Source organism: Moschus berezovskii, chromosome 24 (genome assembly GCF_049115385.1).
Source record: "Moschus berezovskii isolate FMDL1 chromosome 24, NW_MosBer_1.0, whole genome shotgun sequence".
NCBI lineage: Eukaryota > Metazoa > Chordata > Mammalia > Artiodactyla > Moschidae > Moschus > Moschus berezovskii.
In genome coordinates, this window is record NC_142483.1 from 23,770,441 (window position 1) to 23,785,118 (window position 14,678).

Genomic DNA, 14,678 nt, shown 5'->3' on the forward strand with positions numbered 1-14,678 from the left:
TTATCACTGAAGTCTACAGTTTTCCTTAGAGTTCACTCTTGATGCTATATATTCCATGGGTTGGACATATGTATAGTGAAACATCCACCATTACAGTATCATATGGACCTAAAAATCCTCTGTGCTCCACCTATCTATCCCTTCCGGCCCCATAATTATTGACTTTTAAAATTAGATTTGAGTCCACAAACTTTTGTCAACTTTGTATCCCTTGCACATATAATAAGCCTTTCTCGGCACACAGGAGGTGCTCAGTATGTACTGATAAATCAAGTGGCTCTTTTAACACTCCAGCAATGGGCTAGTGCTTTAAAAAGAAAAAAAAATTACTTGAAATGAATAGAACAGTCTAAATAAATGAGCTTGAGTGAGACATGTTACGTTGATCAAATTTAGCAATCCCAAAAAGATGATTTCACTGTTGATCATTAATTTTATCCTGCTCAGAAACTTGGTAGTTTGTCAAATACCAAAGCCCTAAGAGTTCTCCCATCTACACTCAGGAAGAAAAGAGGAGCACTGGACACACACTTATCTCGGAATTTCTCACAAATGCTCAAAAATAGGTCAGAGTTGACCCACTTCTACATTTGGCATATAAAGTGGGCTACTGAGATGTTCTGTGAGAGTGACATAATATTTGGCGGATTTGTTCTAACCGGAAAATGTTATATGGGGATTGTACAACAGTGCTTTATCTCATCCTGTCAAAGTTTAATCTGGGCAAACTGTCACTTCCCTAAGGAAGTGAGCCTAGAAACGTGGACCAGTTCAACAGAAGCATCTGGAACTTCCATCTGCCCTTTGATTCCTGGTTACCTTCTCTTTGCCTTCATCATCACTTCCTTGTGGAAAGGTTATATTCCATCCTGGAAAAGGGAGGCAGGAATCCTCTTCCCCTCCCAACAAGAAAGCACACCAGCAGCTTGGGCTGGAACAGTGTGCTAGTTTCCCTGATGTTCACACAATCCCCGGAACTCGGGCAGAGAATGTAGTCTGTGGAAAGGTCACAGCACTGCCTTAAGAAAGGTCTCAAAATGCTATTACTCACTTCATTTACTCTCACCTGGAAAGTCATCTCACCTTCAGTGTTTTGAATTCATTCATTCATGTCATGTGACAATTTAGATTGCAGAAATGCAAAGTGTTTGTTAATAAATGGGAACAGAAAAAAAACTGTATTTCTCTGTGGGTTTGTGGGGCATTGTGGCATTAAATAATTTGGGAAACTACTGATATAAGTAGGTTCTTCTATTGCAGAACTTCTCAGGGCCCTCAAATCATTAATCCAAGCTACAAATCTTCAAATATTGGAGGAGACAGTAATTCTTCTCACATACTGGTTTGCTCTCGATAATCTTGCTGAACTTGTGTTCCATAAAAATGTTTTGGGAAAAATTAAGAGTTTGAGCAACCAGTGCAATCCTTTCTGCTATTTTTCCATTTTGCACACAGATACTTGGCAATAATTAGTATAAATTACAATTAATAGCAATTTTCAGGTTAACAGAGAGAAGACAGTAATGCGTATTTGAACTTTGTTTCTGCATTTGCATGTTTTTCAGTGAATAACCTTATTCTTCCAACAGTCTGTAAACACCAGCAAGATATGCATTTGAATGCTGACAAATGAACATGATCTTCGAGGGAATTCTCAGATGGTCCACTGGTTAGCCCTCTGCTCTCATTGCTGAGGGCCTGGGTTCAACTCCTGGTTGAGGAACTAAGATCCCAAAAGCCTTGTAGTGCAGCAAAAAAAACACATGATCTTCTATTTAAGACATGAACATGTACCTGTCTAGTTATAAGGCTGTGAAAACTAGCAGTAAACTTACCATTTTTTCTTTTTATTTCTAAATTACTATCCTCAAGGTGTGTCACTTCTACCATAGATACTTGTACCAAAAAACAAGGCTAAAATTCCTTCACTTTCTCTTCTTTAATCAGCCAGAGGTGCCATCGTCATCCAAGCCTGTTCCCTGAGCTACTTTCCTCCTCTGGTATCAGTAGAGTTTAGGTTTTTAGTTTTTTTAAGTTAGCATTAAAAAAGAAAAAAAGGTGACTTTCTCCAAATGGGGAATTTAGAATAGCACCTTTGATATACCTCTCTCAGACTCTGTTTTCCTTATTTCTGAAGTGGAGATAATAATACTACTTACACCACTGTGCTGTTTGAGGAATTAATGTATAAATTTTATATGATATATAAATAAGTAAGATGTTAATTAAGATTATCTAACAATTAATATACAAATATTAGGATAATTCATTCTTGTTCAGTCACTTTAGTTGTGTCTGAATCTTTGTGACCCCATGGACTGTAGCCAACCAGGCTCCTCTGTCCATGGAATTTTCCAGGCAAGAATATTGGAGTGGGTTGCCATTTTCCCCTTAAGGGGATCCTCCTAACCCAGGAATCAAAACAAATTGTTTAAATGTGTTTGTTAGTAAATGGTCAACTCTACTGCTGAATGATATTCACAGTACTAGTTAATTATTATTATTTTCAGTGATAATTTGAAATAAGGCTAATCTTATATCACCTTTCCCAATTTAATGAGGTTAAATCAAATAGTCTATTTACCAACTCAATGTTTTTTCCCTGTTTTAGTGATTAATGCAGTTTAGCAATTAGCTAATAATTTTTTGAAAAGACTTTAAGTCTAATTTAACTAATTTATTATTAATTAAATTAGTTAAATTAACTCCCCTGACTGAAGCAATGGGTTTATACGGACATAACTCAAAACGAATTAATACTGCTTAACCCAATACTTTGGCCACCTCATGCGATGAGTTGACTCACTGGAAAAGACTCTGATGCTGGGAAAGGTTGGGGGCGGGAGGAGAAGGGGATGACAGAGAATGAGATGGCTGGATGGCATCACCGACTCGATGGACATGAGTTTGAGTGAACTCCAGGAGTTGGTGATGGACAGGGAGGCCTGGCGTGCTGTGATTCATGGAGTCTTGGAGAGTCGGACACGACTGAGCGACTGAACTGAACTGAACTGAATGAAGAGAAGCGAAAAGCAAAGGAGAAAAGGAAAGATATAAGCATCTGAATGCAGAGTTCCAAAGAATCGCAAGGAGAGATAAGAAAGCCTTCCTCAGCGATCAATGCAAAGAAATAGAGGAAAACAACAGAATAGGAAAAACAAGAGATCTTTTCAAGAAAATTAGAGATATCAAGGGAACATTTCATTCAAAGATGGGCTCGATAAAGGACAGAAATGGTATAGAACTAACAGAAGCAGAAGATATTAAGAAGAGGTGGCAAGAATACACAGAAGAACTCTACAAAAGAGATCTTCATGACAGAGATAATCATGATGGCGTGATCACTCACCTGGAGCCAGACATCTTGGAATGTGAAGTCAAGTGGGCCTTAGAGATCATCACTACAAACAAAGCTAGTGGAGGTGATGGAATTCCAATTGAGCTATTTCAAATCCTGAAAGATGATGCTGTGAAAGTGCTGTACTCAATATGCCAGCAAATTTGGAAAACTCAGCAGTGGCCACAGGACTGGAAAAGGTCAGTCTTCATTCCAATCCCAAAGAAAGGCAATGCCAAAGAATGCTCAAACTACTGCACAATTGCACTCATCTCACACGCTAGTAAAGTCATGCTCAAAATTCTCCAAGCCAGGCTTCAGCAATATGTGAACCGTGAAATTCCAGATGTTCAAGCAGGTTTTAGAAAAGGCAGAGGAACCAGAGATCAAATTGCCAACATCTGCTGGATCATGGAGAAAGCAAGAGAGTTCCAGAAAAACATCTATTTCTGCCTCATTGACTATGCCAAAGCCTTTGACTATGTGGATCACAATAAACTGTGGAAAATTCTGAAAGAGATGGAATACCAGACCACCTGACCTGCCTCTTGAGAAAACTGTATGCAGGTCAGGAAGCAACAGTCAGAACTGTACATGGAACAACAGACTGGTTCCAAAGAGGAAAAGGAGTACGTCAAGGTTGTATATTGTCACCCTGCTTATTTAACTTATATGCAGAGTACATCATGAGGAATGCTGGGCTGGAAGAAGCACAAGCTGGAATCAAGATTGCCGGGAGAAATATCAATAACCTCAGATATGCAGATGACACCACCCTTATGGCAGAAAGTGAAGAGGAACTCAAAGGCCTCTTGATGAAAGTGAAAGAGGAGAGTGAAAAGGTTGGCTTGAAGCTCAACATTCAGAAAACTAAGATCATGGCATCTGGTCCCATCACTTCATGGGAAATAGATGGGGAAACAGTGGAAACAGTGTCAGACTTTATTTTTTGGGGCTCCAAAATCACTGCAGATGCTGATTGCAGCCAGGAAATTAAAAGATGCTTACTCCTTGGAAAGAAAGTTATGACCAACCTAGACAGCATATTAAAAAGCAGAGACATTACTTTGCCAACCAAGGTCCGTCTAGTCAGGGCTATGGTTTTTCCCGTGGTCATGTATGGATGTGAGAGTTGGACTGTGAAGAAAGCTGATCGCCGAACAATTGATGCTTTTGAACTGTGGTGCTGGAGAAGACTCTTGAGAGTCCCTTGGACTGCAAGGAGATCCAACCAGTCCATTCTAAAGGAGATCAATCCTGGGTGTTCATTGGAAGGACTGATGCTAAAGCTGAAGCTGCAATACTTTGGTCACCTCATGCGACGAGTTGACTCACTGGAAAAGACTCTGATGCTGAGAGGGATTGGGGGCGGGAGGAGACGGGGACGACAGAGAATGAGATGGCTGGATGGCATCACCGACTCGATGGACGTGAGTTTGAGTGAACTCCGGGAGTTGGTGATGGACAGGGAGGCCTGGCGTGCTGTGATTCATGGGGTCGCAGAGAGTCGGACACGACTGAGCGACTGAACTGAACTGAACGTTAATACTGCCAGACATAACTAGCTAATCACAGCACTCCTCTCTTCTCTCAGAGCCTTGAGGGTACTTAATAATCTTTACTCCAGCCCCAGGAGCTGACAATACCACTTGATAGGATTTGGCATGGTGACACAGAACCTGAAAAGTATGTCTGTGTTCATTTTGCTATTTATGAATGAAGAGACCTTAACAATTTCCCAGACTACTCCCTCTTGGTAGTTTCTTCTGTGAAAGGTGGACAAGCACCAGCTTATCTTACCTGCATTTGACTGACGTGTACACTATACAATGCAACCCCCAGGCTGGTGAACATTCAAACATGACACGGTCAGTTGCAGGAAAATGCTGCCTCAAATTTCATACTTTTCTTAAATATTGAACCGTCTTCATGAAAATGAAAAGTTAAGTCCTCAGTCATGTCCGACTCTTTGCGACCCCATGGACTGTAGCCTAGCACGCTCTTCCGTCCATGGGATTTACTAGGCAAGGATACTGGAGTGGGCTGCCATCTGTATATAAATCTTCCTCCTGTTCTTTCCATGACTACCTTAGTGCACTGCAACTTCCATGTATATAAAACTTCTTATACTTGTGATAAACGTTCTGGGTGGATACTGACTATTAAAGGTACTTTGATGGATGAGGTTCTCCTTTTCTGTAGTCTTTCAAAGATTAAAAAAAAAAAAACCAAAAAACACAAACTTTTGCAATCAAGGTAACTCAGTCATAATAATACCTATACAGCAAGTTGTGAGGGTCCAATGAGAACTTTCTTGGGCAGCTGTCATACTCTATTAGCTATTTTTTTAATTCTTAGGAGAAAAACAAGAAATCTGCAGGCATATGTCTTAGATAATCAGTTTCAGAGGGATGGAAAACTGACTAAAGCTTATTTCACTGAAACACAAGGAAGGGGCCTAAGGACTAATATCCCACCTGCTCCCTGCAAAACCTTCAGAACTCAGTGATAAAGACCACGAGGAAACACTGGCCTCACCTCAGGTCACAGTCTGTGCCACAAGGTTCAGTAATGGGTGCCGGCTGAGGCAGTCGATCACATCTTTGATCAGAAACTGTAAGCTGATCAGATTCCCTGGTGCAAACAGGTTTTCGTTTCCGCTCCCCTAAGCAAGGAGGAAAAAATATTTTTCAGGCAAAGTAACTTATTCCATCAACTATTTAGACCAGAGACTGGCAAACATTTTCTGTAAAGGGTTAGACAGTCAACATATTTGGTTTTGTGGGCCATATGATCTCTATTGCAACTACTAAACTCTTGTTACAGAGCATAAGCAGCCGCTTACAGATGTAAAAAATTGTGTTCCAACAAAACTTTATTTATAAAAGCAGGAAGTGAGTTGAATTTGGCCCTCTGGCTATAGTTTGCCAACTCATAAATTAGACAAAAGGAAACCAGATAAAGTGCATATAATATGACTACTAAATTTATGTCTCTGGAAAGTCAATTTGACAGAGCTGATTTTGCTTGGCTTCACACATGATGAGGAAACCAAACATGTCCTAAATCCATTAAATAGTTCAACTTGCCAGCCCAAAGTGACCAGACAGAGGCAGAGAACGATTAGAAAAAGGATGCAGATAGAAAGGTGTACCGATTACATGAATTTGGCTGCCTCCACAAAAAAGAAAGAAAGAAAAAATTAAAAAACACGTCAAATCCCCTGAGCTCAACCTAAAAGTAGATACCTTGGCAGGGTTTACTGCATGCTTGCCAGGGTCCATGACTGTTCCAGTAAAACTGTTGGGGTTTGTCTTCAATTGGAATATTGAAAGAATAGCGCACATCGGGGTTGTATAACTTTCCCACTGACAACACCTAGAATGCGAAGAGAAAATGGAGAGGATGGATGTAGGCCTGGCAATTCATGGAATTAGAAAAGGGGCATGGACTCATGGCCAAGTGTTTACCTGAAGCAGAAGTTCTTGTTCAGTGCGACCTGTGGAGTTGATTCTTTCCACAACGTTGTCGGACCCGCTATATTCTATCACAGCATTCCCAATACGGATTTCCCTTTTGGACATCGTGACAACAAAGTCTCCATTGAGCAAGAATTCGCCTTTACTGCTTGATAAAGCTGGTGGCGAGAAAAGAGAAATCATTGATTTGCTGCCATTCTTCTGTTTGTAAAATGAAAGAACACATTGATAGGCAGACAGAGTGTGAAGAATATGGACTTTTCAGTCAGATGCACACAGACTCAAATCTGAGCGTTGCCACTTCCCAAGTATGTGGCCTTGGGACATCACTTTCCTACTCTTGGTCTTGATTTCTTTATCTCTAAAGTGGAGATAGAGACACCCACCCTTCATGGTGCCTTTGAAAATTAGCTGACATATAATACAAGAGTGCTAATTAGACTGCGGTTTGTGATACAAGCCCTGCAGTTATAGGGTTACAGATGGAACTAATAAATGTGGTTACCAGAGGAGAAGTGGCGGGGTGGGCAGGGGTAGGGCAAAAAGAGTAAGGAGATCAAATGGATGGTGATGGATGGAAACTATATTTTTTGTAATGAGTATGCTGTAGCATATACACAAGTAGAAATATAATGCTGTACAAGTGAAACCTACAAAATGTTAGAAGCCAACATTGTGAAAGTCGCTCAGTCATGTCCAACTCTTTGCGACCCCATGGACTGTAGTTAATAGAATTCTCCAGTCCAGAATACTGGAGTGAGTAGACTTTCCCTTCTCCAGGGGATCTTCCCAACCCAGGGATTGAACCCAGGTCTCCCACATTGCAGGTGGATTCTTTACCAGCTGAGCCACAAGGGAAGCCCAAGAATACTGGAGTGGGTAGCCTATCCCTTCTCCAGCAGATTTTCCCGACCCAGGAATCGAACTGGGATCTCCTGCACTGGTAAAGTCTCCAAGCAGATTCTTTACCAACTGAGCTATCAGGGAAGATCTCAAAAGCAAATACAAATCACTTATAGGTGAAGAAACTCATCTTAATCTGTTTGTCAAAAGTAGCATTTCAAGAATACTTTGGAGAGAGAAATCAAATCCAGTCTTGTCTTACCCCATTCCTAACAAAATCCATTTCAGTTCAGTTCAGTTGCTCAGTCGTGTCTGACTCTTTGCGATCCCACAAATCACAGCACGCCAGGCCTCCCTGTCCTTCACCAACTCCCGGAGTTCACTCAAACTCATGTCCATCGAGTCGGTGATGCCATCCAGCCATCTCATTCTCTGTCGTCCCCTTCTCCTCCTGCCCCCAATCCCTCCCAGCATCAGAGTTTTTACCAATGAGTCAACTCTTCCCATGAGGTGGCCAAAGTATTAGAGTTTCAGCTTTAGCATCAGTCCTTCCAATGAACACCCAGGATTGATCTCCCTTAGAATGGACTGGTTGGATCTCCTTACAGTCCAAGGGACTCTCAAGAGTCTTCTCCAACACCACAATTCAAAAGCATCAATTCTTTGGCGATCAGCTTTCTTCACAGTCCAACTCTCATATCCATACATGACCACGGGAAAAACCATAGCCCTGACTAGACGGACCTTGGTTGACAAAGTAATGTCTTTGCTTTTTAATATGCTGTCTAGGTTGGTCATAACTTTTCTTCCAAGGAGTAAGTGTCTTTTAATTTCATGACTGCAATTAGCATCCGCAGTGATTTTGGAACCGAAGAAAATAAAATCTGACACTGTTTCCACTGTTTCCCCATCTATTTCCCAAGAAGTGATGGGACCAGATGCCATGATCTTAGTTTTCTGGATGTTGAGCTTCAAGCCAACCTTTTCACTCTCCTCTTTCACTTTCATCAAGAGGCTTTTGAGTTCCTCTTCACTTTCTGCCATAAGGGTAGTGTCATCTGCATATCTGAGGTTATTGATATTTCTCCCAGCAATCTTGATTCCAGCTTGTGCTTCTTCCAGCCCAGCGTTCCTCATGATGTACTCTGCATAGAAGTTAAATAAGCAGGGTGACAACATACAACCTCGACGTACGCCTTTTCCTCTTTGGAACCAGTCTGTTGTTCCATGTCCAGTTCTAACTGTTGCTTCTTGACCTGCATACAGGTTTCTCAGGAGGCAGGTCAGGTGGTCTGGGATTCCTATCTCTTTCAGAATGTTCCACAGTTTATTGTGATCCACACAGTCAAAGGCTTTGGCATAGTCAATGAAGCAGAAATAGATGTTTTTCTGGAACTCTCTTGCTTTTTCCATGATCCAGCGGATGTTGGCAATTTGATCTCTGGTTCCTCTGCCTTTTCTAAAACCTGCTTGAACACCTTGAAGTTCAAGGTTCGCGTATTGCTGAAGCCTGGCTTGGAGAATTTTGACCATGACTTTACTAGCATGTGAGATGAGTGCAATTGTGCAGTAGTTTGAGCATTCTTTGGCATTGCCTTTCTTTGGGATTGGGATGAAGACTGACCTTTTCTAGTCCTGTGGCCACTGCTGAGTTTTCCAAATTTACCCAACTAAATTAAATCCAATCTTAGAAAATCCTGATTATGTGTAACTCTTTGCCTATACTTCAGTTCAGTTCAGTCACTCAGTCATGTCTGACTCTTTGCAACCCCATGAACCTCAGCATGCCAGGCCTCCCTGTCCATCACCAACTCCTGGAGTCCACCCAAACCCATGTCCATCGAGTTGGTGATGCCAACCAACCATCTCATTCTGTGTCATCCCTTTCTCCTCCTGCCCTCAATCTTTCCCAGCATCAGGGTCTTTTCCAATGAGTAAGCTCTTCGCATCAGGTGGCCAAAGTATTGGAGTTTCAGCTTTAACATCAGTCCTTCCAATGAACACCCAGGACTGATCTCCTTCAGGATGGACTGGTTGGATTTCCTTGCAGTCCAAGGGACTCTCAAGAGTCTTCTCTAACACCACAGTTCAAAACCATCAATTCTTCGGCATTCAGCTTTCTTTATAGTCCAACTCTCATATCCATACATGACCAGTGGAAAAACCATAGCCTTGACTAGACAGACTTTTGTTGGCAAAGTAATGTCTCTGCTTTTTAGCATACTGTCTAGGTTGGTCATAACTTTCCTTCCAAGGAGCAAACGTCTTTTAATTTCATGGCTGCAGTCACCATCAGCAGTGATTTTGGAGCCCAGAAAAATAAAGTCAGCCACTGTTTCCACAGTTTTCTCATCTATTTGGCATGAAGTGATGGGACCAGATGCCATGATCTTAGTTTTTTCACACCAAAAAGCTTAAACCACTTTCATTAACAGATATTAATTTTGTCCCGAACATTTTTCAGATAATATGAGCCTGAAATTTATTCTGACTTAATTATTTTGTATTTTTGAGTATTTATATTTAATTTCCTTTAAGTAAATTAAATAGAGCTCCTTTGTGAATTAACTTTTGGCAATATCACACATCTATAACACACATAGACACATATGAACACATAAACACAGAGACCTCATAGTTCCTGTTCCAGAATTTCAGCCATGATCTTGAGAACCCAAACAATTTTTCCAAAATTATCTCAATTTAAAAAAAGAAAGCGTATGATTTAAAAATATATTATTAATGAAATGAACATTTATAAAACTGGTTCCCACCCAAATAACTCTTTCTATTTCATTCAATAGTTGAACCTATTGAATCTTTGTTGTCCTGTTTTGACAGATGTTGAAACTGAAAATCCATAACCACTATGACACTCAAATATCAATTCTTTGGGAAGACCCACTGAGGTAGTCAGCCTCCAATATGGCCCCAACGATCCTTGCCTTCTATATTCACACCTTGTGCTGTCCCCTCTCACACTGAATTGCGCTGACTGTATAATCACTAGGATACTGTGATGTCCAAGGCTAGGTCTAAGGCATTAGGGCTCCACTGTGCTCTTCCTTGAATCTCTGGCTTTGGGAGAAGTCAGCTGCTGAGTTGTTAAGATACTCAAGCAGCTCCACTGAGAAGCCTTCTGCAAAAGGCAGCAAGGAACCAAAGCCTTCTGCCAAGAGCAATTAAGTGAAGTATCCAGGAAGTGGACCTGCTAGCCCCAGTCAAGCTTTCAGATAGAATCACAACCCTTACTGAAGTCTTCACAGCCACTGCAGGAAAGACCTCAAGCCAGAAACACCCAGCTATGCTGCTCCCAGATTCCTGACACATGGAAACTTGTATACTGTTTACACTTGTTATTCTAAGTCACTAGATCATGAGATAATTTGTTGCACGGTAAAGCCTACCTGGATCATTCTTTTTAAACCTTCAAACCCCTTCCACCAAAACTTCTCATCCAATTCCTAGCTTAATTTTTCTCCATTATACTTTGCTTATGCTCTCTCTATTCTCCCAGAAAAAGAATGTAAGCAAGGATATTTGGACTGTTTTGTTCACAGTTATATCTCAGCTTCTGAAAGAACACATGGTAGATGCTCAAAAAATAGTGTTTTTTTTGAGGGGGGGAAGGGAGAATGAATGAATCTACTGCAAATATTGCAAAAGATGAAATAATCAGTGAAGCTGAAAAAGTAATGCTTGAGTCAAGGGCCAAAACACTGGCCAACTGAGACCATGACAGAGTTAGACCAGTCAGACATTTAAGAAAAGGAAAGAAAATGGACAAAAAAGATGAGATGACAGCTGCTTCAGAAGGGATAATTTAGTTCTCCAAATGTCAAGAGAGATTGTTGGGAAAGTAAATAAAAAAATCTCGGGAAGCTTTTTAAAAAATGACTCCTTTTCAGGTTTTACTGTTGAGCTCAAACTTTAAGCAAAGAATGTACCACTCTAATGTCATATAACTTGACTGAAAAACTTAGGCGAAAATATTTATCCACTGACATATTCTCCATTCTAAAAACCTGAGCATGATTAAAATCAAAATGTAATTTTGTTGAACGTAAGAAAAAATAAAATTTATTTTCATACTTTTTGATTAATTTCTCAAGACAAAATCCCAATTATTTCATGAAAAAAAATCAAATAATATTTCAATCATAGGTTCTCCTTAGTAGTTATTAGCTCAGTTGGTAAAGAATCTGCCTGCAGTGTAGGAGACCAGAGTTTGATCCCAGGGTCGGAAAGATCCCCAGGAGAAGGAAATGGCAACCCACTCCAGTACTCGTGCCTGGAGAATTCCAAGGGGAGAGGAGCCTGGTGGGCTACAGTCCATGGGATCACAAAGAGTTGGAGACAACCGTGCAACTAACTTTCACTTTCAGTTACTATAAAAATTTTTAAGTATCACTTTTTTTCCCCAGTACAACTGCTCTTTGAATAATGAACTATTCCATGTTTTGACCTGACATGTAACAAGTACTCAAGAAAGCAGAACTACGAAACATTTGAGCTCTGAACAAAATACTAGAAAGCGGCCCCTTCTCTTTTATAAGTTGTACACAATTAGCATATCTCAGCAGGGAGGGAACCCTTAAAATACACAGGCCATGTAAATATTTAGGTGAATAAAAGGAATGTGGAAACTTAACTCAGAGTTGGCAAATAAGTTTCTTCCCAGACACCAATGTTAATCATTTGGTGCTAGTCACTCAAGAAACTATGGAGAACAGGATTTCTTTTCAGCATCATGTCTCAGCATCATCAGTGACATCTGTCTTGGTTCTGGGATGGGAAGAAGCCAAGTTATCCCAAGTACCTGCCACATCCTAACCTGTCTTTCACTGATGCAGGTGCTGTGTTGTCTTTCACCATGCAGACCAGAAGCAATGCATATGCAGAAGAGGTTGAGAGGATTTAGGGAAATTAGATATTGTACTCTTATGTGGAAATGAATGAAGGCTGTGATGTATCTCTGAATAGACTGTGGCAGCAGGGCCCTTGTTTTTGTAGACATAGGAACCTCACAGAGTTCACCCCACTGGGCACTATACGGATGCAAAGATTATTCTTTGCAGGCTCAAGATTGAAATGCATCAAATGTGGTCCCTAAAGCAGTGCTTCACCTACCAGAATTTCTACCCTTATAAGCCTTATCTTAGCCCTGAGGGAATAGTAAGATGCCTTCACTTGAAATGGTTGGGAAGACAGTGGTGACACAGGAAACAAAGCCTTTAAAAACATATTAAAAAAGGCAATCCAAAATCTTGGTTCTTTTTTATTCAAAATCATTTGATTGTCCCTACAACCAACAGAATGTTGTTCAAACTCCTCAGCATCACTCTCTTATCTTGATCTATTCTTCCGACCTCACCATTCACTCCCACCAATAAACCTTGACTTCCAGTCATGTTCATCCCCAGGTCAGCTATACATTTTTCTATGTGGAGGCAATGAACTGAAGTGGTTAAAGGTATAATACCTGAAATAAGACCCATAACGATTTTAATTCGTCCCACTTTGGTTGTGTGACCTCAGGGAAGTTTCTCAACCTCTCTAAGCCTCAGTTTCTTCCTCTGGATAACGGCTTTCTTATAAAGTGAAAATGAAAGTGTTAGTCACTCAGTCCTGTTGTAATCTTTGCAACCCCACAGACTGTAGCCTACCAGGCCCCTTTGTCAATGGAATTCTCCAGGCAAGAATACTGGAATGGGTAGCCATTTCCTTCTCTAGGGGATCTTCCCAACCCAGGGATCGAATCCGGGTTTCTGTGTTGAAGGCAGATTCTTTCTTGTCTGAGCCACCAGGGAAGCCCAGCTTTCTTATAGAATTGTTGTAAATATTGAACAAGATGGTGCATATAGGATTTGGTAGCTGGCAGATCAAAATGCCTTCAAATGCACTGTCTTCTCATCACGCTTTTATAGATGCTTAATTTATGGATAAGAAAAGCATGACTTAAATATTATTAAAATATTTTCTGAGGCCAGGTGACTTCTAATCATGGAAATGTATCTCCAGAGCCTGTCAACCACCAGTTTTTCAAGAAGAAAGCCAACAAATGTCCATGAAATCAGTGAATGATTTCGGGCATTCTTTACCTTCTGTGCAAATTGAAAGCAAATATGTTTAGCTATAGATTTTTTAAAAAAATTAAGTTGTTGATTTTGCTAGATTGCATGAGCCTCTTGAAGTAAAGTCAACTCTTAAAAGGGCGCTTGTATAAGCCTAAGAAAGATCCCAGCCCATAGCAGGTGCTCAATCAATAATGCTGAAAGAACAGGTGACTGACTGAACCTGACATTCGTGACAAGAAGAACCAAGAACTTTCAGCCAAATAACTTTTCCTGTCAGTATAAACCTCTGACAACCTCGTCTCCCCACAGCTCCTGCAACATGAGACCCACCAGTCATGCAAGATGCAGGAGTTTCAATGGGTCACTGGTTGGAGAAGAGGTTGTTTCTGTGGCACCTCAGGCCTCCTATGGCTGCCTCCTGATGTGGGCACTTGCATGGCGGTGGCAGGATGTGCTGCCAGCAAAATCACTCAGTGCTTTCAAGTGGAGTCGAAGGCTAGCTACCCAGCTGATGCTTCACTGAAAAGGGGGAAATGAGATGTCACAAGGCCAGTTCTGTAAATTAGGCGATAATCCAGTTCTGTCTGTATTCAAGGAGCAATCATCTATCCTAGGTTAATTTTGGGGACCCTTTCCAACATCTCCAGGCTTCCTCACATGCTTATGCTGACTTGGGGGCATTTCACCCTTCACTGCATGCTCTTTATCCCAGCGAATGGTGAGTAGGAAAGGAGATAGGAGACATCAAGTGAAATGGAGTTCCTGCTTTATCTTGAACTGAATCGATTCCTGTCTTCCCGCTAACACTATTCATCAAAGGTTAGTATCCTGGAGACAAATAAACACCATGGAAATGACTCCTTTTTTCTCCTAAAGAAATATGAAGATGGTAGCACTGGGTGCAACTTGGCTTTAACCCAACTGGAGGGAGGGGTCTATGTT

At 40.9% G+C, this 14,678-nt stretch overlaps 1 protein-coding gene across 3 annotated transcripts in view; it reads right to left on the reverse strand.

The window, feature by feature from the left end:
* Positions 1 to 14,678, reverse strand: part of ADAMTS9 (ADAM metallopeptidase with thrombospondin type 1 motif 9) — a 172,582-nt gene that overhangs the window by 91,419 nt on the left and 66,485 nt on the right. For all 3 annotated transcript variants that reach the window (XM_055414264.2, XM_055414265.2, XM_055414262.2), the window contains exons 17-19: positions 6,808 to 6,974; positions 6,586 to 6,715; positions 5,876 to 6,002 (exon numbers count right to left, since the gene is read on the reverse strand). In XM_055414264.2, the coding sequence (XP_055270239.1) occupies positions 5,876 to 6,002; positions 6,586 to 6,715; positions 6,808 to 6,974 (424 nt within the window). The remainder of the gene's footprint in view (positions 1 to 5,875; positions 6,003 to 6,585; positions 6,716 to 6,807; positions 6,975 to 14,678) is intronic.